We start from the raw sequence: 27769 nt of genomic DNA on the forward strand, positions 1-27769 counted from the left end.
AAATAAAAGTTGTTACTCTAGTCAAGTACTACAACTTTGCTTAAGGATGCACTGTCATGCAAATACTTTATGCTATAGTTCAACTTAGGTCAAACATACAACTTAAAAATGGTAAGTTACACTATAACCATGACTTACAGGCCAAATTAGTCTAAGCCATGAATACCAAAGTTGTTCCATATGACATTATAAACATGTTTAAGATACCCCTAAGGTCCCACAAGCATTTTATACATTGGTCACATGTAAACCCTAGCATATGTAAAACATTTAGTGATAAACACATGTGATATAAGCAATCTTAGAGATACAATTTGAGATGCTCATGCTTATGAATGATCAACGATGCTTGTGCTCGTGTAATGCCAATGCCAAATGCATGCTTACACGACAATACATGTAATAAAATATATATTTATTAACATTTGTCATTACTACCGGCATATTGAACACTTGATTCATTTCAACATACACACTGGCATGTAAACTTTGCTTTGATTGACTGGGTATTCATTCACATTCACATTCGCAGGCAAACAGTGCTAGAAGGCGCTGGCTACTCTTTTGCTAGTGTAGCGCCTACTACATTCTCCTCAGATTGTCCAGCCTTGCCTGCAAATCGGCGTCGATTCCACTGTCAGCGTTCCCAGCACTTTCGGCCTGGGCAACCCTTCCCGCAGAAGCAGGTTGAGCAACGGCGGCCGACGGAGCTCCGACAAGCTGCAAATACAAAATATGGTTATATATATACTAAGTTTTCTCACTCTGCAGTATTCTCCAATCAGACACCTATCCATGCAGACCCCTAAGCATCAATCCTGATCTAGCACTTGGCCATGGCGACACTTTCAAAAGTCATATTTAGCATTACATTACAAGAATTATAACTTTCCTTGTGTGCATGATTTCTAGATTAATCCAATGTTGGATGTAATGAGTTTCTAAAGAAAATATATATGGTTGAGCTATTCTTAACATGGACATATATCATGCTACAGAGCACAATGTTTGGAAATCATAAAATATTTTGATATAGGTGGCACACATAACATTTGTATAAAAAAACATTTGTATAAAACAAAGTCAACAATGAAAGCATGTTTAATAAAAAAAATGAAAACATACAATTGACATTAGACAATTTTTTGAAAGCTAAAATAAATAGCAACAATGAGACTAGGTACAAAAAATAATATTACGGTAATACCTGATAAGAGCAAATGAGACAATAATAAGAATTACTACGTGTGAACATTGTAGAATTATTACAGTAATCACCTCTTGGTTGATATCAATGCCAATTTCATCAAGTACTTGATTCACAAGCTCCTCAGTTTCTTCTTCTTCCTCATCTCCTTCCAAAGCATCATCTATGGCATCTCCCATCACTTCGCTCACCATCTCCATCCTCTCGTTCTGTCGTTCAAACTCTTGCATTATCCTCTGCAACCCTGGCAGATTTAGCTGCCTATTCATTTGAGCCATTGCCTTTGTAACACCCTTCATGGCATCACCCATAGCTTGAGTTGATTTTAGTGTCTGCAGCAGTTGCTCATATCCGATGTTAAGGGGAAGGGAAAATGGATGCAATACAAGATTTAATTAATCATACAAAAAATATGGACTTCACCATAAAGCTGTTTTTTCCTACAGCAAAAAACAAGAAAGCAGGACAAAAATAATGCTATAGAAAGCACATGGGACTTGGGACAGCAAAAATTAAGAGCTTTTACCTCTCTTGTTTTTTTATGACAGTAGACTACACTGTTAAGTCACTAGAGGAACATAAACTAGGGTAACTTAATGTAGCATGATAGCAATATTTGACAAGGTGATTATAAGGTACCAACACAAAGAGAGGATAAGAGCAAACACATGGCTACCTGAACTCTTAGAGAAACTCCTTGGAGCTGAGATTTAAGTTGGTAGAACTTTGTTATCTGATGCCGTGTACGAATAAGATCTTTGGCCATTACTTTGACAGCTCCCTATAACAGAAACAAAAAGTCAGAACACGAACACTACATGCAAAGTGAATGAAATTCTAACAATGCACACAGAACTTCCATGTACGTTTATGTGTTGTAAATTGAAGATGCAAGACATTGACAGCAAGAATTGCCAGGTTAATAATGCTAGGCTATTGAAGTAAATAAAATACTTGATATAATTTAGAATAGAAGTTTTAGACCCCTAAAGATCTATCTATGAGTCTTGTAAGCTTGGGAACATAACAGACCTATGACAAGCAACACATGGGTCTAAGAAAATGTAATATGCCATAGTTGGTGTGTCAACAAACAAACCAACCAGCCAAAAGTCTTCCTGACTTCATTGTGGAAAAACTGTGGCTATTAACCAAACTTACAGGTCTTCAGGTAAAGTGAAAATAGGTGGACATATCTTGAAATGACCAGTTCCCTCACACACGGTAACTGTTGTATACATAAGATTTCTACAATATTATATCATCATGGTCGAAGGTTAATTGAAATATAAGCTATTCTCCAAAAGGAATTCTTTTAAAAAAATGACTTCCAACAATTGCAAATATCAAGCAGGCTAAAATAACAGAAACAGAATCAAAATATGACTTCCAACTTCCAAAAGATGCCAGAGTTCATACCATCTGGCCTTCTTTAGCTGTTTTCTTGATCTCAGTGATGAGCTTTTTCTCCTGGGCCTGCAATCCTTGCCTCTCTCGCTCAATCTCCCTGATGGATCGATCCAGCATTCTCTTGTTTTCTCTTAACAGCTCTGATGAAAGGAATAACCATAAGCAGCAAAACCATAAGTCAGAAGGTAGGAAATGTAAGGCCGACTTTATTGAATGGAGACATGAAAGATGTTTTCCTCAAAGGAAAACATTAAAGATGTGTGACTTATCGTCCCTCAAAACCATTCCAGTTTATTACAAGCTGATTTTATTCGAGAATCGAAAGAGGTGGAAAGCTTGAACAGATCTAAACCAATAAAGAACAGTAGCTGCCAGCCCAACTCAGCATATTACAAGTCTTGCGGTAGACGCAAAAAAAAAAAGTCTTGCGGAAGACCCTACGTTGAAATCCCGAGCTCGTGCCACTCTAAGATTACACGCAACGGACTGTGCCAAGAAATCCTCCCAAGCTCGGCCATGGTTTCGCCCAGCGCAAGACATCGTTGGGGTCTATGAATCTCGAAGGAACACCTCATCATCATCCAACATAGAGACAACAAGCCACGCAGCTAGACCTCCCAAGCAATCGGACCAAATTTCACAGCGAATCTTTCAGGAGGATTGGAAGGAAGGTCTTACCGGCGGGCGTCTTCCGCTTCCCGAACAGGAAACTCATCTTGGATCCTCGGTTCGTGGGGCGACTAGGGTCTCGATTGGGGCGATTCGAGAGCAAGTCCCACCGGGAACTCGATCGGGTCAGTCCTAGGCTATCTTCCTTCGTCTCTCTGGGACGCTAGTGGATTGATGATTGGATCGGCCTCACCGAGTCACCGTCCCTTCCCCTCCCCCCTCTTTTCGGTCGCTGCTGCCACCGCAAGGTGGAGTTCTTCTGATTCTGATGCCAAACTGGAAAAGAAAAAAAATATAAAAAAGAAGATGAAAAAGGAAAGGGGGAAAATATGTTTTTGGGCTTCTTGAGACGAGGCAGGTTAATTTGATGGGCCACTAACAGCATGCAGCGCTCTAGCCCAATTTAGTTGTTTAGGAAAGGCTTGGCTATGGGCCAAACGGTTCCATACGCGTCATATTGGAGTTCAGTTTTTTTCTCTAAGAGAATTATTTCCTTGGCCCTAAAAAAAATTCCACTTTGGCCCTAAAAAACGAATATTGGCTCTTTTTATTTTTAAAGTTCTGAAAGCTATCTTTACTTCCATATATGGCCCTGTTTTGAGACTTAACATCGGTGTTAAGCCAGGGCTGACCTCTGGGTGAAAAAAATACAGAGATGTGTATTTATTTTGGAACAGAGAGATGTGTGTTTATTTTGGAACGGAGGGAGTAAGTTAGGGAGGACATCACTTATTTTTTAAATGTCCCATCTCTGTATTTTGTTTGTAAAGTAATAGACCGAATCCTTTAATTACCTACCAGGAAAAAAGAGGGATCCATATGGATATATAGCTTTCACAGTAGTGCCATGAGCCATGTCCTTGCCACATTGTCTAGTGTGCCCACCTGGATTTTTTTTTAATTTTAACACTTTTTTAAACTAATTTTAAATCTAATATTTTTTTCAAAACTAACACTTTTGGACGTGCCTATTGTCATGGCGCGGCGAAACGCCTGTGGCGCGGCAGGAGGGTGACGTGGCGAAGACCGGGGCCGCTGACCGGTGACGTGGCAGGGTCTGCCACGCCACCAATCTTGGCGCAGCACTGACGCGCCACGGAGCATGGCGCGGCAGAACTTGAACGCAGACAGAAGATCGGCTGTTGTCGATGAGGATCGGCAGCGACACGACCATGGACCATGGACCCCGGCTTCCTCGACCCCTCGTCGGTGGGCTCCGACCAGGTGCTCTAGTCCGACATGGGGTCGCGCAGCACGGTCGACTACTACACATCTAACCAGGGTGCCTTCTTCGGCGATTTCGTGGCGGCGATGACCAGGATCGGGGTCAAGACGCCGGCCACCGGCGTTGAGATACGCCGAGACTGCCGGTTCCCGAACTAGTTGCTACTTAATCTCGCGCGACAGTGCTGTCGCGACGCATTGAAACAAATATGAAGCAAATAAATGAAGTCCGTGCGCAAGTTGACAAGCTGCCACATAACATTTTTATTAGTTTGACATAAGTTCAACATAACATAACCAACTAAGTCTAGAAGTTTCGGACGCCAATATTCGTTCGACCAAAAAAACTAAGACCCAGGAGTGTAAGGATCCCTCGGACGCCTCTGTCTCTTCGGATTTATTGGCAACACATTGAGAGTGTAGCCAACGTCGATGTGGTCACGCTGCCGGTGCGTACAGCTCATACTCTGCAAGTATATGATATGCACGATTACTTATAATCTTTATGATTGTTAGTTTATGGAGCCTACGTATTTAAAGAAACTACTTTTTTGTTAGTACCTATGAGGCTCCTTGAGTACCAAGCGGGGCACCACCTAGCTGAGACATGCCGATCTCGTCCTGCGGCCAATCGTCCCACTAGTCGTGCTGTCTACGGAAGCCCAGGGGGTCGTCGTCATCGTCCTCCTCGTCCTCGGTTGCAGGGTCCTTCCCAGCGCTATGATGTGGTAGTGTACGTATTGCGGAAGTGGCACCTGTCACCGGCTGAGAAGAGCCGGCTGGTGTTCTCAAAGAGGCTGAAGACGTGCCACCCGACCACACTAGGAGTGGCGGTTCCACCCAAGCGGGAGTGTCCATGTAGCTAAGCTTCTGAGCTAGCTTCCTGCAGCTATTCTTCACCTTATGCATAAATAGACATTAAAGTTAGTGCATTTCCCAAACACATATACACTAAAGAAATATTTTTGGAACGAACAAGTTTATGTTTACCTCCACAAAAGCCTCGAGAACGACTGGCCCCTGCCCTCTAGACTCATGAAGCTGGAACGCTGCTTCGTTGGACATCCTTGACAATTATGTCGCTTGGGTACAGAAACACGGCTAGACAGTTTTAGTACACATATTTAATACCAAATGGATAATAAATTGTACCATTTAAGTATCTTACCACGTATCTTTGAAGCGGGGCTCTCTGTAGTTGTGTGTCCTCCCTAGTGGCAACGTCATACACATCTTCGATCACATCTTCCTCTGAGTACTCGTCCATCGTCTGCTCAGTGTACGGGGGCTTGATATGTGTCCTCGTAGACCTGTGAAGCCACCGCAAGTACTCGTCGAAGGTGTGCTGGTCGTGTGAGGGACCCGCATGGACCGGATGCCATTCCCTGGTCTACCACAAGTGGATGTGCGCGTTGTGTGTCACGCGCCAATCCTTGGTCTTATACCTCTTTCTGCGGTCATACCTGCAACAAAACGATGTTAGTTGTACCACACACACCTCTAAATTGTAGCTTTCTTATTAATCGATAACACACCCATGTAATTCTTGGTTGGTGGAGTAAAGCGGTGGTGGGCAGCCTATCATTCTTCCAAACTGTCTGCAGACCCTGATGGGCAAGTGAATCTCGACCACGTGGAAGAAAATAAGAGGGATGTTGCAGCGATACTCGTCTAACTCATCCCTAGTGACAGGACTCAGATAGTACTCGAGCTCCAAAGCATCCCATGGACACCATTGCACCTGAACACTTCGTAATTGAGTTAGATTGTGATATAGTGTACATCGAACAAGACACATGTATGATAGTAAAGAGAGCGTAACCTGGTGCTGTGTCAGGACGTCGAGACCGTCCGTGTACTCCATGTACTTGCGCCTCGCATTCCCTCTAACTAACTCTGCTTCAGTCCAGATATATAGAGCTGTAGCGAGTGTATCCTATCCGTTCCATTGCTGCATTGAACACGATAATAAAATAGTAATTAATAATTTAATCATATGTAACTGCCTCGAAGAATATATTGAACCGAAATACTTATCGGTAAACCAGTATTAAGGGACCTCCCAATAGGCCATCGTTCCCAACACCAAACCTGAAGTAGGTAGGAGCAACCCCCAAGGTTCGCATACCCTGAGGTGCGACGGCAGGCAACACACAACTGTCGATACATCCATGCCGGGACTACACTGCCCCAGCTGTACGCCACTATGTCCTCCCACGGCTGGCGTAGTATGTCAAAAAAGATCCAGCTAGTGGTGTTGCCCGAGGCGTCTGGGAAGAGGAAAGCACCAAGGAAGTGCCAGAGCCACACTCTAGCGAACCTGTCGATCTGAGCCTCCTCAGCCTGTGGGTCTAAGTAATCAAAGCGCTCTGTGATCCAGGACGACGAAACTCTGGAACTTTTCCTAAAATTCACCAAAGAAAATGAGACCCGATGGCTATAGAAAAGTAATGCAAGTATTAAATAGGCTTGAATTGCTCACTTATTTTTCTTTGAAACCTCATCGTTCGGTGGAAGAAAACCAGTGAACTGAGCTACTAGCTCCCTCCAGTGATCGTTGTCAACTATACCCATCACTGGAAGTCCTCCCAATCGAAGGCCAAAGATAGCCTTCACGTCCTGCATGGTCAAGGTCATCTCGCCACAAGGTAGGTGGAACGTGTGGGTCTCAGGCCTCCACCTATTATAAGAATAGAACGACTGTTAGTTGACTCAAATTTGTTATAAGAATGTTTACGTACAAAGAAAGCACTCGCACCTGTCTACAGTTGTAGTAAGTAGTGCTGGATCAAGGGGCGAAAGACCGTAGTTGACAACACGGACAAGCTCGAGGAAGCCGGCACGTCGTATATACGGCGTGTAACGCTCGTCCCACTAGTGCGCCCTGGTGTACGTACGGGCCCTCAAAGTAGGCAAGGCCACCTGTGCGTCGATGTCACTCAAGATATGTGCTCAGTGCTGGTCGTCGTACTCCACCTCAAGAATGGGATACAACGGGTGCTGCGTGGGAGGGGCCATCCTGTTACAAATTGATAAACAAAGGGTTAGAGTATTCAAATTAACATTATGTAGCATTGCAAAATTTAAACTACTTATTATGCAATACGAACACAATATGAAAACACATGTATATATTCAAAGTAACATTAACAGACATATTAAACAATTTCACTAGAAAAATAAGCATTTGACGAAACTTCATCAAGTCATCCAAATCGCTGTATCATGCACTACTAAGTACCGACAATCAATCCCTAAACCCAAATTCCTAACTAACAGTAACTTAAACCCTAACTACCTAACCAAAACTACCTAACCTAAACCCAAAATCAATCCCTAAATCCTAAATCGTAACTAACAGTAACCTAAACCCTAACTACCTAACCAAACCTTAACTATCCTAAATTACTAACAAATTCTGAATCACTATCCTAAATCACTAACAAATCCTAACAAACTCACTAACCTAACTATCCTAAATTACTAACCCTAACTAAAATAACAATCATAATACACAAGAAATCGAGATAGCCTACCTTGATATGAGCAGGCGGCCGGTGGCCGTGACGCGTCGACGTTCGTGGCACGGCTGGAGTGGGCGGGCGCGGCAGGCATGTGCGGGCGCGTGCGGCCGGCCGGCAGGGCTCTGCTGCGGCGTGCGGGCAGCCGGGCAGGCGCGGTGGTCGGCGTGCAGGCACGGCGGCGGCAGGCGCTGCGGGCGCGGCGACAATGGTGCTTCGGGCAGGGGCGGCAGGTAGGAGGCAAGGCGGGCGGCTCAGGGGCAGGGACGGCTCGCGGGCGATATTTATCTGATCCTGCCACGCCATGCGCCGTGGCGCGTTAGGTCCGCGCCAAGATCGGTGGCGCGGCAGACCCTGCCACGTCACCGGTCAGCGGCCCCGGTCTTCGCCACGTCACCCTCCTGCCGCTCCACCATGCATGCACGCGGCACAGACGTTTCGCCGCGCCATGACAATAGGCACGACCAAAAGTGTTAGTTTTGAAGAAAAAAAACAGTGTTAAATTTAAAATTAATTTACAGAAAATATTAAATTTTTAAAAAAAATCCCCACCTACAACGAAAAAGAAGAAATGGAAGAGAGATAGCTGCAGCTAAATAGAGCAATAGCAGAAGCGAGTGAGCCGTTAACAGTCGTTCCGAGCACATCACCTTTCTGAGGGTCAATGTGTTTATTAGATCGTCCTTTTACGAGGGGGCAAAATATGCAACAGCTTATTTCCTACCCAAATTATTATACAGCGCCCGTGCGCCACCAACGCACCCTTACTATTTTCGGGTTGGGAAAATTGGTCTCATAGCATTGAAAGATCACCGTATCAAAAAATACCATCAAAACTTTGTCGCTCCGTAAAATACCACTGAAACAACGCAACGTCACCTGAATATAGCATTCTGTCACGTTTGGAACAAACGCCGTCGCCTCCGTTTGGAAATAGTAGTTGATGAGGATGAGGACAGTGTAGGGAGTCACCGGCGGCGGCGTAGGGCCTCGTACCAGGGAGCTCGCCCGGCGCCTGTGTCCTTGCCTCGGACGCTGCTGACGAGCACTCCAGCGCCGACGCCGTACGCCGCCGGAGCCGCGCTCGCGGCTCACCGAAGCCACCTCCGCCGGAGCTGCGCCGCAGCAGCCAGACGCCGGAGCTTACCGCCATGGGCGCCAGGGCCTGCCAGTTTCCACGAACGGGCGGCCTTCTGGATGAAGACGCCTGATCGCCGATGGGCTCCCTCGCGGCCGGACGTCGGTGTTGGCGGGTTGCGAATACGCGCTTGCGGCAGGAGAGCCCGGCGGCGCTAGTTGCTTTGTGGGTGGAAAGTGCGATTAGCCTCTTCCAGGGGTCCTGAGGCTCCTTTATATAGGCAGGCAATTAGGGTAGCAGCTGGCCTGTTGGGCCACAAGCACGCGCCGCCGGAGTTCGTTAGCAGAGCGAGATATCCGGCGCTGGCAGCTTGCGTACTTATCTCCACGTGATAATTATCCTTCGTGATCAAGTTTCAAGAAGGCCAGTTGAGATATTTGCTGGCTGCGTGGACGTGTACATGGCGATTGTATTCCATCCAAACACCGGGATCAACTAGCATCTCTCCTATGCAGCGCATGACATGCGGGCCTAGCAAGATGGAGTGCTATTGAATAATTTGAAGGAACAAGATATATACGCACATATATCTGACTCAACGATTTGCAGCCGATAGACATACGTCGCCTGGAAATCCCGTACATGCTAGCCGTATATACCGAGGGTTTTAGGATATTCCGGCCAGATCACGTACCGATCGAGTCGCGCCAGGCTACACCATCCTGTTGATGTACGCCTTTGCAGAAATATACAAACCATGGACCGGCGTACGCACGCGTCCTACAGCCAGTTTCATACTTATCATGACTGGCACCTGCTAGCTATTTTCCATTTACACGTCGAGGCGCATTTACGCGCATGCATGGCACTGTGCTACGTATAAGCCGGTGCAAATGGTTGCTAGCTTCTTTGATTGAACGTATACATACTTGTTAGCTTGCTAGCTCCTTTGCCTGCACGTCGAGGTGCACTTGTTAGCTTGAACGTATACATACGCGCATGCATGGCACTGTGCTACGTATAAGCAGGGTGGCAGCCGCGGGCACTGGCAGGCCCTGGTGCCCATGGCGGCAAGCTCCGGCGTCTGGCTGCTGCGGGCGGAATCGCGAGCTCGTGCGGCGCAGCTCCGGCGGAGGTGGCTTCGGTGAGCCGCGAGCGCAGCTCCGGCGGCGTACGGCGTCGGCGCTGGAGTGCTCGTCAGCAGCGTCCGAGGTGAGGAGCTTGACGGAGGCGACGGCGTTTGTTCCAAACGTGACAGAATGCTATATCCAGGTGACGTTGCGCTGTTTCAGTGGTATTTTATGAAGCGGCAAAATTTTGATGATATTTTTCGGATACGGCGATCTTTCGAGGCTATGAGACCAATTTTCCCTTTCGGGTTCAGTCTCTTTTCACGCTCAGCACTTTCCGCTTCTGGTCTTCACGCCCGCATCTAAATCGGCCATTTCGTCTTCTTTTCTTTTCCCTTTCTCTCGCCTCAAGCGCTTCGTCTTCTTCCAGACGGAGGCCGAAGCTCCGTCGACGTCGCCGCAGCCTCGATTCGTGCGGCACCAACAGATCTTCCCCATCGATGCAGAGGCAAAAGCCTAGTTGACGCTGGTGCGGCCCCCGTCGCCGACGCGGCCTCGATTTGGGGCGGCAGTTTCCAGGCGGAGGCGGAGGTGGATTCGAGCGAGTCGAGAGCTGAGGAGCGAGGGGCCCGGTGAGTCCGGCACCCGTCGAGATCCGGTGGCTACAGTGAGGACCGGGAGGAAGGATCCAAACCCTACCGCGGCACGACTACCGGCCGCGCCGCTGCGAGGACATCGACGTCACCGGCGACCGCCTCCAACGACTCCAGCTCCTCCAGGTAGGCGCCGCCGCCCCGTCTGCCTGCCCTTCGTCCGCTGATTCGCCTAGATCTGTGGGCTAGGTGAAAGGGGATCGAGTGCTCCTTTGCATTCGATGAGCGAGATTGATACAGGATGCAAGGTTCACTGCAACTACAACACAGTCAATTAGCAGCCCAGCCTTTAACTGTTGCCGTGTAGATGCTGAAACAGAAAATTTAGCCTAAGCGGTTTCATTCAATTCTTTGTCTGCTACTCGTGGGCTCCTGGCGTGTGCCATCAGCTGGAGTTTTATTGATCTAGCATTATCTTATTATTGTGTTAAAGCTATGCCATGTTTGGAAGCCAGATGGATGGAGATGGATAGGTTGACTTTGGAGTCAACTTCTGTCACTGATGAATATGCGGAGACATTCCTACATGCAGAATTATTCACATATGGAGGCCAATGGTCACACAAGAGGCCTATTGCCTTAATAGCACACTTAGAAAACTACTTTACTTACTAAAGCTTACATTGGAGACTTGGTGTTTATCTGAATAGCATGCTTGGCGATTACTGCTCAGAACAGTGTGGAACTTGATTATTGGTTTCATAATAGAATAATGATGGATTTTCCTTTTAGGAAGATACTGATAGATCACATCCCATTTTTGTATTGTAGTTCACCGACCAATTTATCTGTTACAAATAATAAAATAATGATTTTGCAGCCTATGCTTCATATAAAGTATGTACCTAATTCCTGTTTTAAGGGGCTGTCATGCCTGGAAATATCAGCATGGCAGTTGAATCTTCCTATGTAATCAGAATTCAAAATTCACGATTACTGCAAGTATATCCTCTCCTGTTTTCTGAATATTTTGTTTTGTATGTATCATCATTCTCCGCGTCAAGATGCCTGGACATGATGGAATAAAGTCATTAATAGCTGCATTTGCCCCTCATTAGGACACCTGCGTATTTAGTGGAACCACATCACCAACTTCTTGAATGATATTTGATTTATATTTCTGTTTTTTCCTCAATGGTCTCCTTTATACCATGACTGCATTTTATCTACTTGCAGAAACCTGTGTTTTACTATACTTGATCACACAGTCACACAATCATACATTATGTATTTTGCATGCTAACACAAGCTTGGTATTTCTAATTTGTAATAATGGCAATTGCTTGGACACAAGTTTATGATGTGATCTAGTGCTTTAGTATTATGACTCGGATTACAAAATAACAACTAGATTTACTTTTTAACATGGATAATGGTGCTTTTACCAGGAGGCCGCCCCTTGCCAAAGTTTGGTGAATGGGATGTCAATGATCCAGCTTCTGCAGACGGATTTACTATCATATTCAACAAAGCCAGAGGTGAGAATGGTGGGAATGGACAAGACACTGATTCACCTTCCAAGGACACCGGGACTGAGAGGGTGGAATCTTATGCTGCAAAAGCAGGCACGGTACGTTTTTTCATGACTTGTATCAATTCTCTTCTTTGAACTCCACCTGATGACGAGTTGACAACACTAACACCAATTTCATCTCTTAAATATGTGATCTTTCCACTCCATCATTAACTGTATATTCTTGTGTTTGCAGAAGAAATGGTTAACTGCAGCAAAGTCATTTGTTGACTTTTTGTATATAATTTTTTAGCTTTCACTGCAAAAAACTTTTGCCCAGGGTATCTAACACTTTTCAAATTGCTGATATAAATATTGTTATTGTTAAAAGTTGCATAGTTTGGGTGTCCAAAGTTTTTGAAGTACATAGTTTAGGGGTCTTCTTTTTAGTGGGGGTAAAGTTTGGGCGTTGGGATAGTTGCTAAATTTGCATACAGCCTTTGTTGATCTGGTAATATCATGTGACTTTCCTTCAGACTTTCTTAAAAGTTTTTTTGTTTTGTTTTTGAGACTTTCTTTGTAAAAGTAAAATTTTCTGTTGTTTTTTGACATGTCTGAAGCTCACATCTCAATTAGCTCACTCTTTTTTGACTTTTTTAGTGTCAGTTCTAGCATGCATCTCACCAAAGTCGAATGTAGTGTTTGGAGTTGAGTTCTGTCCATATTAACTTATCAGATCATGGTGCATTATTTATTATTGATAGTACAGACTAGTGTAGTTGGTTGGTTTGGTTTCTTATAGAGTTTCTACTGCCAAGTCATTTGTTTTCTGTTTAGTCTACATATAAATGGTGCAAGTTATGATTAATTGTTTTTGTTTCGCCAGATTCATCCTCATCATATTGTGGTAAAGCTATATTTCATTGTAGCATGTCAGTCATATTTTCAGTTAGTGTTGGTTAAGGCTCAAGCTGCTTGAAACTAGAATTATGTGTAGTCGATCTACCTATCCCATTTTCTTTTTTCATGAAATTTTACTATGAGGTTCTTATTCGCTGTTGGTCTCATCTTCAGGACGGCTGTCAAGTAGCAGTGTCCAAAGTAGTCTTTGATATATTTAGTTCTGTTTTTAATAAGAATTAAGGACGACCCGGATCCCCCACAATATCTCTTGTTGATCCTTGATGATGCTAGTCCATAGCATGGCACTGAACATCTGCTGCAGCTAAATAAGTTTTTGAAACTGAAACACAATTCGCTGAGCTAATATATGATTTTGCTTTGATTAGTGCCAAGTACCTGTTTGATTAGCACACAATTACCATGATTATAAAGTTTTGCACCTAGAAGTATGTAGTTTCAAATGCAGTAATACAAAGTTCCAAAATTTTGGAGTGCAAAGTCTCGAATTACAAAGTTTCATTTTCAGGTGTATAAAGTTCATAGCATTTCAGTACAAACTTTGAAATGAGCTAGTACAAAGTTCCTGAATTTAGGTGTAGAGTTTTTAAATCCCAAATTTTTAACCTAGCAGTAGAAAGTATATAATGTGATAGTTCAAAGTTTTTAACCTAGCAGTACAAAGTTTATAATGTGATAGTTAATAGTTTATAAATTTTGAGTGTAAAGTATTGAACCTAGTAATACAAAGTTTATAATGTGATAGATAAAAGTTTCGAACCTAGCATTACAAAGATTATAATGTGATAGATCAAAGTATTGAATCTACTACTACAAAGTTTGTAATGTGATAGTTCAAAGTTTATAGATTTTGAGTGTAAAGTTTTGAACCTAGCAGTACAAAATTTATAATGTGATAGTTTAAAGTTTTGAACTAGCAGTACAAAGTTTGTAATTAAGTTTTATAAATTCTGAGTGCAAAGTTTTGAACCTAGCAGTATAAAGTTTATAATACGATAGTTCAAAATTTTGAATCTAGCGGTACAAAGTTTGTAATGTGATACTTCAACATTTGAAATTATGAGTGTAAATTTTTGAACGTAGCAGTACATAGTTTTTTATATGTTAGTTCAAAGTTATAATAATTTTCTAAGTGTAAAGTTTTGAACCAAGAAGTACAAAGTTTGTCATGTGATAGTTCAAAGTTAATAAATTTTAAGTGTAAAGCTTTGAAACTAGCTGTACAAAGCTTATGATCTGATAGTTCAAATTTTTGAACCTAGCAGTTCAAAGTTTACAATATGATAGTTCAAAGTTTATAATTTATGAGTGTAAAGTTTTGAACTTAGCACTACAAAGTTTATAATGTAATAGTTCAAAGTTTATAAATTTTGAGTGTAAAGTTTTGAACCTAGCAGTACAAAGCTTATTATTTGATAGTTCAAATTTTTGAACCTAGTAGTACAAAGTTTGTAATATGATAGTTCAAAGTTTATAGATTCTGAGGGTAAAGGTTTGAAAGTAGCAGTACAAAGTTTATAATGTGATAGTTCAAAGTTTTGAATCTAGCGCCACAAAGTTTGTAATATAATACTTCAAGGTTTTATAAATTCTGAGTCTAGAATCAACTTTTACAATTTTGTAGTGTTCATATTTTTTTTTAAAATATAAAGTTTGACATAACTTCATGCATTTTAATATGTTTACTTTGCCTTGTTTTTTGCTTCAGGGTATTAATGATAACTATCGAGATATGAAAACGGAAGCCACATGTCCTTTTTATATTAGCTATCTGCAAAGACATATATCTCGATAAATAAGATGTACTTTTTTTTCTAGGTTTTATGCTGATAACCTTGCATGGTTTTTATGTACCATTTTTTTTTTATTTTTCAGTATCGGTTGAATCATTAGTACGAGACAAAGTATTATAAAACATAAAATAGTATGAATTTTGAAAAATAGTACTTTCGAATCTATATAGATGTAAAGCCATCCCCCCGCCCTTTTCATCTCCCACGTACCCGCTATCCCGAAAGAGAAATAAAAAAATTCGTAGAATCAAAATCGGTCTATCGGCCAAAAAAATGGGCCTATTTTAAGGCTGTAAAGGCTAGACACGGGAAAGGAGAAACAAGCGCGTGGACATGCCAGCTGCGGGTCGGTAATAATTCGCGCGCTACCAAGGTTCCACGCGCGCGCGCGTCGCTTCCTGTACGAGCGCCCGCCCGCCGCGTAAGGTAGTCGTATCTTCTTTTTTTCGAACAAATAATATATAATAGGACTCATTTTTGGGAAATTAATTAGTGAGAGTTAGTATTTTGCCAGACTCTTTATTTGGTTCTGAAGTTGCTCGATTGTGTTTCACGGTGAAGGGAGTAATAATCTACTAAATTCTTTTATTTTGAGCAAACACGTGTTGTGCTATAGAACATAGAATCGAAAAGAAGGGGGAAAAGAATCATTGATGTGCGATGGCGGTCGATACTGGGCCCACTGCTAATTTGCCGTAGGCTGGGGGACTGGGCTAGGGTGTCTCAGTACGTACTACGTAAGGCGGCAGAGCCGAGCAAGCCCAGCCCAGAGCTAAACGCTGCACACCAGCGTCCGTCGTCGATCCAGCGGACAACGGCCAGCCTCGCAGATACGGCAACTGTAGAGCACAGCTACTTACCTCTACAATGGCCTGCCCGTTGGCGGCTGTTACTGTAGTATTGTACCGAGTAGGAGTACTACGTACTTTCGGGCGGGAGCAGGCAGACGGCACACAGACAAGGCGATGCATCCAACTCCAACCGACTGCGATGTGCGATCTATCAAAATGGGAATCCTCATCGTCCCTCTAGCGAGCCATTCCACCCAGCTACAGGCTACAGCGTAGTAGCTAGCTACTGGTTTTGCCTAACCCGAATACCCGTATCCCTACACTACACCCCGCAAAGGCCAATTTGGTCCCGGGTCAAGAGCTGATGTCGGGTGCTACGTCCCATGCCTAGTCAGCACTGAGTTGTCAAGCTTTTTTTTGGATACCTCCTACCCACCGCAAGCCCTAAAGCCCCTACTATAGTCCACAATTCATTTTTGGATACATAGAAGAGAGGCGAAGGGGCTAGAGTTGAAGATGAAGCCCCCTAGTCTGAGTTTGCATCCCCCTCTCGAATAGATGGGAGATATGCGCCAACAATAGCTGTCGATAAAAACCATAACTCCTTTCTATACTGCCTTTCATCCACCTTTTTCAGAAAGAAGCATATTCCCAATACAGAGAATTCGATGAAACCCTTAGGCCTTGTTTAGATTGAGTCAGGAATCAGTATTTGGCACTGTAGCACTTTCGTTTGTATTTGATAATTATTGTCCAATCATGGTCTAACTAGGTTCAAAAGATTCGTCTCGTAATTTATAATCAAACTACGTAATTAGTTATTTTTTTTATCTACATTTAATACTCCATGTATGTGTCCAAAGATTTGATGTGATGAAGAGAGAGTGAAAAAACTTGCAATCTAAACAAGGCCTTAATAACATTGCCCTTCAGAATGGCAATGATGTCTGGACCTACATCTGGGGATCTAACATATTCTCCTCAAAACAGGCATACAAACAAATCAGTCTGTTCACTTGCTCGTAAACGATCGTAAATTTCCAGCCGGAAACAGTGTTTTTCTCTCACACCAAACCAGCCAGCAGTAAATAATTCACGATACGATACGGTCTCCCGAACAGGCTGTTAGTGGGCACGTGTCTTGTAATGTGATCTTCAAAAAACTGTGTAAGACCTGCCAAAACAACCACAAGGTTTTTTTTTTTTTGGCTGCTGTTGAAGGATCAACTGAGTACTAGAGAACTGCTGAAATGAAGAAATATGGAGCTCCCAAGCTACAACGGTGTTTTATGCAATGAAGAAGTTGAAGAATCTGTCTTTCATCTTTTCATTGGCTGTCAATTTGCAATAAGTTGCTGGGAAACCCTCCAGCTACAGCCAATGTCAAGCTCTGACCCTTTTCAGATCATCGAGCAGTTGCTGGGCCATTTGGAAGTGCAGAAACAACAAAATATTCAATGGTGTGGAAGAATCCCCCCAGCAGTGCAAGGCAGTTTTTAAGCATGAATTTGCTCTAATCCTCTGGAGAGCAAAGAAGAAATACTTCCCTGAGATTCATCAACGGATACAAAAATTTAGTCTAGCAATCCCAGACTTAGTCCTTCTGAGTTTTTTCCGTTCCTTTCGAGTTCCCTAGGTCCCTCCTATGCTGCTGTTCCTGAATCTTTTTGTAATCCCTGTACTCTTTTTACCCTTTTAATTTTAATTAATTCACAGTAGGGGCCTAAGCCCCTCCTGTTTTCTTCAAAAAAAAAAAAAGCTTTTGGTCGGAGAGGCGTGGGATTAAAGATGGCAACGGGGCCCCGATACCCGATACCCAACGGGTATTTGATCCATTAGGGGATGGGGATGTGATCATATCTTTACCCGCGGGCATCTAAATGGGAAAGAATCCATACCCGACGGGTATAGCGGGTACGGAAACGTTCCCTGTTTACCCGTCCCCGTTACCCGTTGGGGAACCCGACTATTTGAGCTGTCATGCGAGTATTAGGCCCAAAGAAACTCAACATAGGTATTTTGGTCCAAATCTGAACAGTCATATATATAGTTTGTGTGTTCTAGGAACCCTCGTTCAATTTTTCCTCACCATCTCCGCCAGCAGCACAAGCACGCATGTCTCACGAGCGCTCGTGCCTCTCGCTTCCTCAGTTCGGTCTCTCTGCCACCTTTGCTCGTCCTCCTCGCAACCTCGCTCCTTCTCCTCGGCATCTCCGAGACTCCGACATTTATACCCGGGTGAAGAAGAAACGTCTCCGATTGCAAAGCTGCGACCCCAAGTGTCCTTGTTTATCGGGTATGCAGTACCCGTCGGGTATCTGTTACCCGACCGATACCCGACGGGTATGGGGATGGGCAAGAATCTATACCCGAGACAGTTAATGGGGATGGGGACGAGATGAATTCTCCGTAGCGGGGAAGAGAACGTTCCGGCGATACCCGACGGGTATATCCCCGTTGCCATCCTTACGTGGGATTTTGTTGCAGTACATTTAAGGCCTCTTTGGTTTGAGTCTAGACAAAGTTGTCTCATCCAGACATGTATTCCGGGCATTTAGTTTTAGAGGCCTAGGATTGGGAGCTGCCTGAAAGGCCTGAGCATAGTGTTCCGAAAATTTAGTGATGTGGACATAACCACATCATACCATCATAACTTCTTAGTCAAACCTTTTCTTAACGTTGACTATTAATATCTAAAATTTCATATAAACTGACAACAGAAAAATAGTATTACAATATCCTTTATTGAAAAACGTTACAACATGTAATTGTTTTTAATATAATATATTTGTACGGATATTACTACACGTTAATGTTAGAGTGCACACATTTTATATCGAAGGAAGTGTATGGAATGATTTGGTAGAAGGGTAAAAGCTCACCTACTTTCCTAGACGAGAAGCATCAACACCATTGTAAAGATTGCAGTAGTAGCCGAGTAAAATGCCAAAGGACTGGATCATTCACAGCACAAGAGATGAATTGAGGAAAGGCAAGCATCAAGAGCCTGGACCACCACTTGGCTACACAACTCAGTACATTAGTACTCACTCCGGCTCAAAACAATTACTGCCTCCGTCCCATAATAAATGTACTTCTATAGTTCAATTTTTTTTCTTAAAATAAATACACATCTACATATAAGACAACATAACTTTATTTGTTTTTTCTACTTTCTCGCTTTCTAAAGTATAATGATTGCATCTTTCTAGAGGTATGTTTGTAATTTCTCACTAGCATTGCTATCTTCACCAAAGTCCTAGAAGTGTACTTATTTTAGGACGGAGGAAGTACACACTTTGTTTTCCAAGAAGTTAGATGTTTTAAAATTGTACCAGATTTATATATTATATATTAATATTTATATCTCCTTATATATCTATATTGTAAAAATCTGTTTCATTACTAATTTAATGATATTTTAATTTATTAAAAATATGAGACGTGCATTTATTTTGCTGGAGGATGAGTGCCCGATCAGCATCCACAGAAATTGGCATCCAGCCAGTCCAACCTGAGCAGGCAGCAGCCCTTTACGCTGCCACTGCCACTTGCCAGCCATGACCCATCCCAAATCATACGAAGAAACAAACACCCAAGAATCCAACCATCGCCAAAAGGAGGACTGGAGGAGCAAGCAGTCCAGCGGACCAATAAACAAGGAACCAGCAGCCTGACGGTGACACTGTATGCTCCAATGGTGATCATCATCATCACGGTCCAGTGATGAATGCTCTGCTGTCTGTAAACCTAAACTCTGTATCTATCATTGCAGCGCGTTGCTGCTGAGGCTGTGTTTAGTTCGCAAAATTTGAGAATTTAACTAGTGTAGCACTTTCGTTTTTATTTGACAATTAATGTTCAATCGTGAACTAATTAGGCTCAAAACGTTCGTCTCACGATTTCCAACTAAACTGTGTAATTAGTTTTTTTTCGTCTACATTTAATGTTCCATACACGTATCGCAAGATTCGATGTGATAACTACTGTAGCACTTTTTGAAAAACTTTTTAGGAACTAAACACAGCCTGATATAAAGATGCTTGTTGTAAAAAAAACTTTAATAACTACCCTATCCAGAGAAAGGCAGCGCAGGCGGCCAATGGCCATCCATACACAACGTGCAATGGTAGTAGTGGTAGTAGTGGTATGGCCTATCGTATTCGTATCGTATCGGCGTCCACCGGGCACCGCTCCCGAAACGGCATCAGAAGCACAGAGACAGAGAGATCGCCAGAAAGAGCAGCCAACCAACCCAACCCCCTGCTCTGGAAGTGGCATTGCACCGGTGCTGTGCTGGTGCATGGGCACGGCACTGCCGCACTGGCAGGCCAAAGCCCCAGCACGGGCAGGGGAAGGTGACAGCGACATGGCACACACACCGTGTGTGGGACCGGGGGATCGATCAGTAATCAGAAGCTGTGCCAGAACCCAGAAGTAACAGTGGCACAGTGGCCAGGCCACTGAGCACTGAGCACTGAGCAGCCACTGCGAGCTGAGAGAGAGCAATGGCGCCATGGCGGGCAGGCAAAGGAATAGTTGCTGGATAGCGAGGAAAAGGCGTTGGCTGATAGGCCCGGCCCAGGCTAGCCGATTGGCCTTGGGTTGGCCCCACCACCCACCACTTCTGTTCACAGCAACTCTGTTCCAGTGCCAAGGCTGGCTGCTCAGTGGTCACTCAGCCAGAGTATTGTATCAAAAATCATCGTCATAAATAAATACTCCATCAGTTGGCTACTTGGCCATCAAAACGAACGAATCATGAGCGCCAGAGTTTCGACGATAGAATCATGAACGCCGTCTCCACTCTCCAACTCAACAGGACGGTTGGGGTCTGTCAGGCGGTTGGGGGGAAGCGAGGCTGCTGGTAGCCGGAGAACAACAGCCGGGGGCCACCGGACGGCGGCAGCTGCACGCTGCGGGCCCCTGTGGCCGCGTCCACGCCGGTGGCGGTAGAGAATCCTGATGATGCTGCAGTGGCATGGAGAAATGGGGCAGGGGAGCCCTGCATTTGCCATGCCCAAGCGGGGAACGCCGGCTCTGCCCGTTTCTCCTCCATAGGCATAGGCGCCTCCTGCAGTAGTTGCCATACATAGGACGAGATGCGTCAGTCAGTGGTGAATCTTTTTGCTTAGGCTCACAGTCACAGCCAGCTAAGCTTTATGGTTTACGGTTTGCATCAGCTACCATTAGTTTTATGGTTTTCAATTGTTCTTCCTGCAAAGCTGGGCTGGGCTGGGCAGCAGCTATGTAAGCAGAGCAGGCTCGAGCAGATATACTAGTACTACTGTAGTAGTATATAGGTGAGCATTCATGTAGTACTACCACGACATGTAAAATGTTTGACAGCTACTATGGCTCATGCAAAGTTGCAGGAAAACAGGCCCCGTTCGGCTTGCTGAAACTTGGCTGAATTGGCTGAAAAATACTGTTCTGGCTGAATTGTTGTGAGAGAAAAATACTGTTCCGGCTAAAAAAACAAGCTGAATAGTGCGGATTATAAGGTAATGAGCCAAAAAGTATCCACAACTACTCGTATACTGTACACTATTTACAGGCACAAATACATCCCTCAAGAATGCATACTATTTGGAGGAACAAATATGTATGTAGTAGGAGAAAAAACTAAACATCAAGGAAACAACATAAACATATATATTGAGTTATGTTATGGATATCAAAGGTTGCACAAGGAAAATATAAGCAAAGTTCTACATAACTTTAGCAATATTCATGTGCGTGCTTGAAAATTGTCCATTCGAAAGTCAATGGTAATTATAACTAGACTTGTGATGACAATTGACAGAACACAAGAAGAATGGTGTAAGAGTTACCCTGAGGTTCACAAAGAAGCCTGGACAAGGAGCCGCATACAAATGTGGATGCTGGGGTTGCATCGGTGTGCTGTGAGGATGCACAAGCCACTGAGGGCTTATTGGCTACAACAGCAAACAAAAAAGATCCAGTAAGTTCAATACCAGATTTATGAATTCATACCTCAGCTAGCACAATTGGAACCAAAGAAACTGAGCTTTACGACTTGGAAAACTGAGCTTTATGACTTGGAAGTATCTGTCTTAGGCGTTATGCACGTAATAAACGTACCAAATTGCTAGCAGAACTCTTCAAGTTGTAGGTTTTCTTAACAACTTTTTGTGTCTTTTATGAACAGGGCAAAACAGAGAACACATATTCTTTGATTTGGAGTTTAGGTCAAGAATATAATAGGTCCACGGCAAGCTTATGTTTTGCAAGTGTTAAGCAGGGTTGCCAAAATGGCCAAATGTGTACAACAGTTCACATGTAAATACTGAAAACTTATGTTATAGAAGCTACTAAAAAAATTTAGCTAGAAAATACTCATTTAACTGGTATTAACAATTGAGAAATTGAAAAGAATAGTATAGGTGTAGCATAAAATTGTAATGTATTTACCTGAGAAGCAATGGAGCTTGAAGCCTCAGGAGAATTACAACTTAATCCAAAACCAGTCAGGGTACCATCACCTTTGAGATCATGCACATTAGGTTGTGAAATCCTCAAATTCAGATCAAGGATGTCCCCATCAACCACTGCTGAGAAAAATTATCCCCAGTAAGATTTGTAGAGGATCGTCTAGTGGACACCAGATAAAACTAAATACAGTATTCCAATTGTACCATCTTTCTCGATTGCAGGTGGAAGTGGGACATCTCCATCATAGGAACTAGAATCAAAATTAGTTACAGCATCCGGTCCGTTGAAGCGAATGGCTGCCCTGTCATACGCTCTACAGAGTCAACAAAGAGATCGAAGTGTGTGAGGGTTTTAGTTTTTAGCATCCATAAATATACAAAAAATAAAAAAGAAGTGCACAATACTACTAACTGAACCTTGCTGCTTCGATTTCACTGTCAAACAGCCCAAGGTAGATGTACCTGCACATTAATATCATCTCTTAGTAAATTTATAAAGTGATACTTGGTGCTATTAGCCATACTTATACTGCACTTGGATTGCAGTTTTCAATCACTGTATTATTACCAGAATAATCATGATTAGAGAAATGCGGCCTTTAACATAACTTAGAGTTAGCATTGCCACGAGGATGCTGTGCTAAAGAAACCCATTTTTAGTGTCAACAGTTAGGATGAAATGCTAAAGAAAGCATAAACATGCTCCTTACAATACATTACTGTACCACTCATATTTGCCATTTTTTGACCCTACAGCAGCTACAACCATGGAGTGCCTACGTTACATCTCAATAGTAACTGCCAAGTTCTGTTCACTTCAAGCAGTTCATCCGAACAGAGTTAGGTGCTCCATAACTACACCAGAGCTAGGTGCCTAGGTATCAAGATTACTTACTTCTTTCCCAGAAGCTGACCCACCCGAGCTTCCCACCGACCACACTTGTGTAGTGTCACACCGCGGTACTTTGAGCTCCCCCTGGCAAACCCAGTGCTTTGACGTCGGAGTATGTGAACAAATTCCTCCTTGGTCCAATTCCTCATCTAAGAGTGCACAAACTAACCAATCAGGATGGATCAATCACAACAGCTAAGCACTCAAAACTGGAAAACCCAGCATCACACATCTTCTATGTCATACCTGCTTCAAATCATCCTCATAGTCCTTCAACTGGAAGTTGATGTCGGCGTCAAGGCCTCTGAACTTGATCGCGGAGCGATCATAGGCCCTGCACAATCCAATTCAACAATCGCAGCACATCAACAAGCAAAATTAACTTCCACTGACAGTCAAATTTGAATGCACCAGTGCTAAGTTCAAACCTTGCTGCGGCGTGTGCAGTATCAAATCCACCTGGAAGGGGAAAAAAAAAAGAAACAACGCCAGCGCAACAGAATCAAGGCAAGCACACTAAAAGTTAGCAGTAGCTTGAGCAGGGAAACTAGAATTTGGGCTCACCCAGGTAGACCTGCTTCCCACAGTCCCTGCACAATTGGATGATACAAACGAGTGGTTACTAAGTGCAAGCAGCAAGCGCCAATGAGAACAAAACGGATTAAGCGGCTGAGAGATGATGATTGGCTGAGAGCGGTCGTCGAGAGTCGAGAGTGCTCACCAGATGTGTGACTCCCAGCGGCCGGTCCTCCTGTAGAAGGTGACGCCCCTGTACTGCGAGCTCCGTGACCTGGGCCCCCGCCGGCTCTTCTTCCCGGCGGCAGGAGACACAGCCGCGGGCGACGAAGGCGCAGCAGGCACCACCGCCCCCTGTGCCAGCGCCGGCGCCGGCGGCCCGAGATCCGCTGCGTGGCGCGCCCATGCCCCGGCCGCCTCCGACGGCGGCGACCCGTTCGACGCCGTCGAGGCGGCGGCGGGAGCTGCAGCAGCAGCAGCGTCCGGGTACGACGGCAAGGGGAAGAGCTGGCGCGTCACGATGGTCGGCGAGGGCGAGCAACCCTCCTCGTCGGGTGTCCCTCCGAGCAGGTCAAACCGGAAGAAGCCCCCGCCCACGACGAGGCTGGAGCTCGAGGTGGCCGAGGCCGACCCGGCCGTCGGCGACTCGGCATTGAGATCCAGCACCATCGACTCCAGCTCGGGCCCGGCAGCAGGCGATCGAGCTCGCGAGCTGCCTGCCCCGGCCTCCTCCTCTAGCAGTCTAGCAGCTGCAGCAGCAGCAGCGTCGGGGCGCGGCGGCCGTGCGGGAGGGGCAGGCGGCGGGGGCGGTGGCCATGGGGGAGGACACCCCAAGACAAAGGGAACGGCGCGATGGGACGTGAGGGGGGCGAATGGTATCGCAGGCGAAGCCATTTTTGTGCAAAGCTTTTTAAGCAGCTCTCGAGACCCACGCCTTCAGCCGGGGAAGAAATGCTACGCACACGCTGTTTTATTTTCACTGTACCTATAACCCTCACACATTATACGGTAATTTTAGTAGACTTATGAGTGATCATTTTATACTTACCTATATATGAATAAAATGAGAAAAACCACATTCGCGAGTTAAAGTGATACCCCCACGCTCTACCACTTCAACAAAAAAAAAACGATTCTCCTTGAGGCGCTTGGTTACGTTATGAAACATGCCCCGTGATTTTAGGGACACCTTTTGCAATTAGAGATTCAAAAGTGAGGAACGGAGAGCTCACTTGTAAGGTAGAGCTACCGTTAGTGTTTTACTGTGAGTCTTTTCAACATTCAAACTGAAAGGTGAGGAACGGAGAGCCCGTTTGCAACGTAGAGCTACCGTTAGCGTTTGGTGGAGGGTCTTTCTTCTTCATCATTATCTGATTACACCTAGATATTACAAGTGCTTCGGTTTATTTTGAAGTAAAGGAAAACATGTTCCGACTTTTGCGTAGCAACTCTTTTGATTTATGATAGCCGGAATCGGTTGTCAATAAATTTGAAGCTAGACCTTTAGAGAGCTCGGTACACATATATAATCTATCCTGGTAAGTATTGCAATTCCATCTTGGTGCTTTCACATTCCATTCTCACATTCATGTCTCTCTTTTCGTGTGACCCAGAAGGAAAGAAGACATAGTTACACAAAATGTTAGAGTGGTGTTGATACATTCACGTCTCACTTTTCATGTAACCCAGAAGGAAAGAAGACATAGTTACATATGTTAGAGTGGTGTTGATTAGGCAGCAATGCTTCCTCCAACACGCATCGCACATTTAAACTCATCATAGGTACTCCGTCCTTCGCCCTAGAAAATAAGGTATCCTAGGATTCTAGGACAAATTATTGGGTAAACCAAATGACACATGTAGGCCTCACTTAACTATAGAGAGATATTGTGTTTACCATATTTTGAGTTGGGTGATCGATACTTATGGTAGGTACACATGCGATTGGTGTTTTGGAAGAGTTAATTCACATAGAATACCTTATAATTTGGGATAAATTTTAAATGTTTCAATACTTTATATTTTTAGGACAAAAGGAGTACATATGTTAGTTTAGTTTTTCAATTGTGCAATCCTCTATGTTTGAGATGTTACCATTTTCCATCCTTACAATATTGAGAAAAATAATTATTTGACTTTCATCTTGTTGTTAAGCTCTATGTTATTCTTGGATGGACTCCTATATTTTCATGACATCCTTATTGGTTTTTCTCCACAAGCATTACTTGGCATGTATTTTTTTATTAAGATGAGGGAAAAATACAATACCGACTAGCGAGTAGCCACCCAATTACAGAGAGACAACCCAATTTACAATTAAGTATAGGTCTATTATAGAAAAAATAAATGGTGCTATACTTGTGAAATAAAATATAGGATGACCATAAACATGAGTTCCGCACCTAAGCCCATCTTCCCTAATACGCTCTAACGGCAACATGGCCATGGCCACGTGTCTATTGAGCACATGATTGTTTCTCTCCTTCAAGGCATCCATGTGCATAAAAAGCAACACTGAGTCAAAACTAGGACTACACATTTTGGGTATACGCTTTCTAGAACCCAATGGCCACCAATCTATCATAGACACATATGAAGTTGGCATAGTAGCATCCAACACCAACTGACAAAGTAGACGCCTAGACTTTCTCACTATAAACATATTTCACAAAAAGATGATCTGAAGTATCATAATTTTAATTACATAGACCACATTTTGCTGAACCCTGCAAGTGGGGACTATTTTATTAGGTGTCGAGGCAGCGTTTCTTGGCCAGGTAGCAACCCATGCATGTCATCGATTTTTTAGCACCTAGTGACGATCACTGCCTTGTCGGCATTTCCCTGCTAGGTCGCAATCTAAATAGCCTTGTGATGTCGATGCTGAGCCAACCATAAGGAACAAGCCAAAAGAAGAACTTCACTTTTGGTAGTGTCCTTGCTTTTCTGAAGTTCCCTGCCTACAAGATCAACACCACCAACAAAGAAGGCCCTGTTAGTAGTAGTTGAGTAGCTGCCATCACTTGACAAATGCATACCAATCGATTTTATTTGAAACTCTAGCATATGAATGCACATTTTCCAAGGTTCACAAATGATGTTGTACTTGACAAGAACCTAAACCACCAATGTGACCCTAATGTCAAGAACCCAAGATTGATCATCGAGGGCTTCAATAATGGACTTTGATTGGAGGCGACGAGGATAGCTATGGCAGAACCGCCTAACCTAATGCCTCCCAGAAGTGCTTGTCTTCCATTAGACACTAAGCACTCAAGAGAGAACACCAAATTACACGGTCTTGTCGGGCACACCCCGAGGGAGAACCTGAAAATCCACATTTTTCCATCCAGATCACAGATGAGAGAATAAAGCTTACATCATTATTAACCATTTCTTACATCACTTTACATGTAACATCAGAGTATAATATTTATTATTTAACAGCGGAATATAATCATATTATCAGAGTTATGAACAATTTAAGTTAACAGCAGAATATAACATGTTATTAGAATTACAATAGAAATAAATATCTAGTCATGACATGATGAATGCATTGATATATAAACTATGACATCAGATTATAAAACTTTTATTTAGAAAACATTTAGTGAGAGTTATAAATGAAAACTATGATCGCAGCGTAAAGAAAATCCTCTCTGAGCCCACCAGGAGGAATCCACACACAAGAGTCAGCTCTAGCATCCACCTGTCACCTGCAACAGGAGGAAATAAAACCCTGAGTACTCAATTGTACTTAGCAAGACTTACCCGACAGGAGGAAAGAAAAGACTCCAAGGATATGCAAGGTTATCTGGCTTATGGGTTTATTGCATCTACAGGAAGCATTACTAAAAGTGCGTCCTTATATTTGATTTTTATTAGCAGTGCATTAGTTCATTATCTAACCATTCTATGTAAGCATCTGTGCTACTTTCAAGCATGTGGTAAGCAATCGGATTTCCTTTTTTGCCATCTTTCATTTTCTAGTTCTTACTACGATGCTATAGTTAAGACAAGTCATACCGGAACACCGGCGATCCATGAATCAATGCCCCTAGCTGGGTACCCTAAAAACACACGCCCCACTTGTATCTCGGGCACAAGCAGGAC

General features: G+C 43.7%; 2 protein-coding genes across 3 annotated transcripts; both read right to left on the reverse strand.

The window, feature by feature from the left end:
• Nucleotides 1-400: 400 nt before the first annotated feature.
• Nucleotides 401-3548, reverse strand: LOC136545429 (vacuolar protein sorting-associated protein 2 homolog 1). The gene is made up of 5 exons (XM_066537448.1): nt 3296-3548; nt 2627-2757; nt 1884-1988; nt 1279-1539; nt 401-720 (listed from the first exon to the last, which is right to left on the reverse strand). The coding sequence occupies exons 1-5, from the start codon at nt 3330-3332 to the stop codon at nt 583-585; spliced, it is 672 nt and encodes a 223-aa protein (XP_066393545.1). The 5' UTR covers nt 3333-3548; the 3' UTR covers nt 401-582.
• A 16724-nt stretch (nt 3549-20272) lies between these two features.
• Nucleotides 20273-24616, reverse strand: LOC136545430 (APETALA2-like protein 3). Of its 2 annotated transcripts, none has more exons than XM_066537449.1 (10): nt 23859-24616; nt 23702-23727; nt 23566-23596; nt 23384-23471; nt 23141-23286; nt 22663-22707; nt 22450-22559; nt 22226-22365; nt 21625-21729; nt 20273-20864 (listed from the first exon to the last, which is right to left on the reverse strand). In XM_066537449.1, the coding sequence occupies exons 1-10, from the start codon at nt 24545-24547 to the stop codon at nt 20628-20630; spliced, it is 1617 nt and encodes a 538-aa protein (XP_066393546.1). In that variant the 5' UTR covers nt 24548-24616; the 3' UTR covers nt 20273-20627. The 2 variants fall into 2 exon arrangements, with proteins under 2 accessions (XP_066393546.1, XP_066393547.1); XM_066537450.1 differs by having other exon boundaries at nt 20277-20864; nt 22226-22362; nt 23859-24614.
• Between the last annotated feature and the right edge of the window lie 3153 nt (nt 24617-27769).

Source organism: Miscanthus floridulus, chromosome 3 (assembly GCF_019320115.1).
Source record: "Miscanthus floridulus cultivar M001 chromosome 3, ASM1932011v1, whole genome shotgun sequence".
Taxonomy (NCBI): Eukaryota; Viridiplantae; Streptophyta; class Magnoliopsida; order Poales; family Poaceae; genus Miscanthus; species Miscanthus floridulus.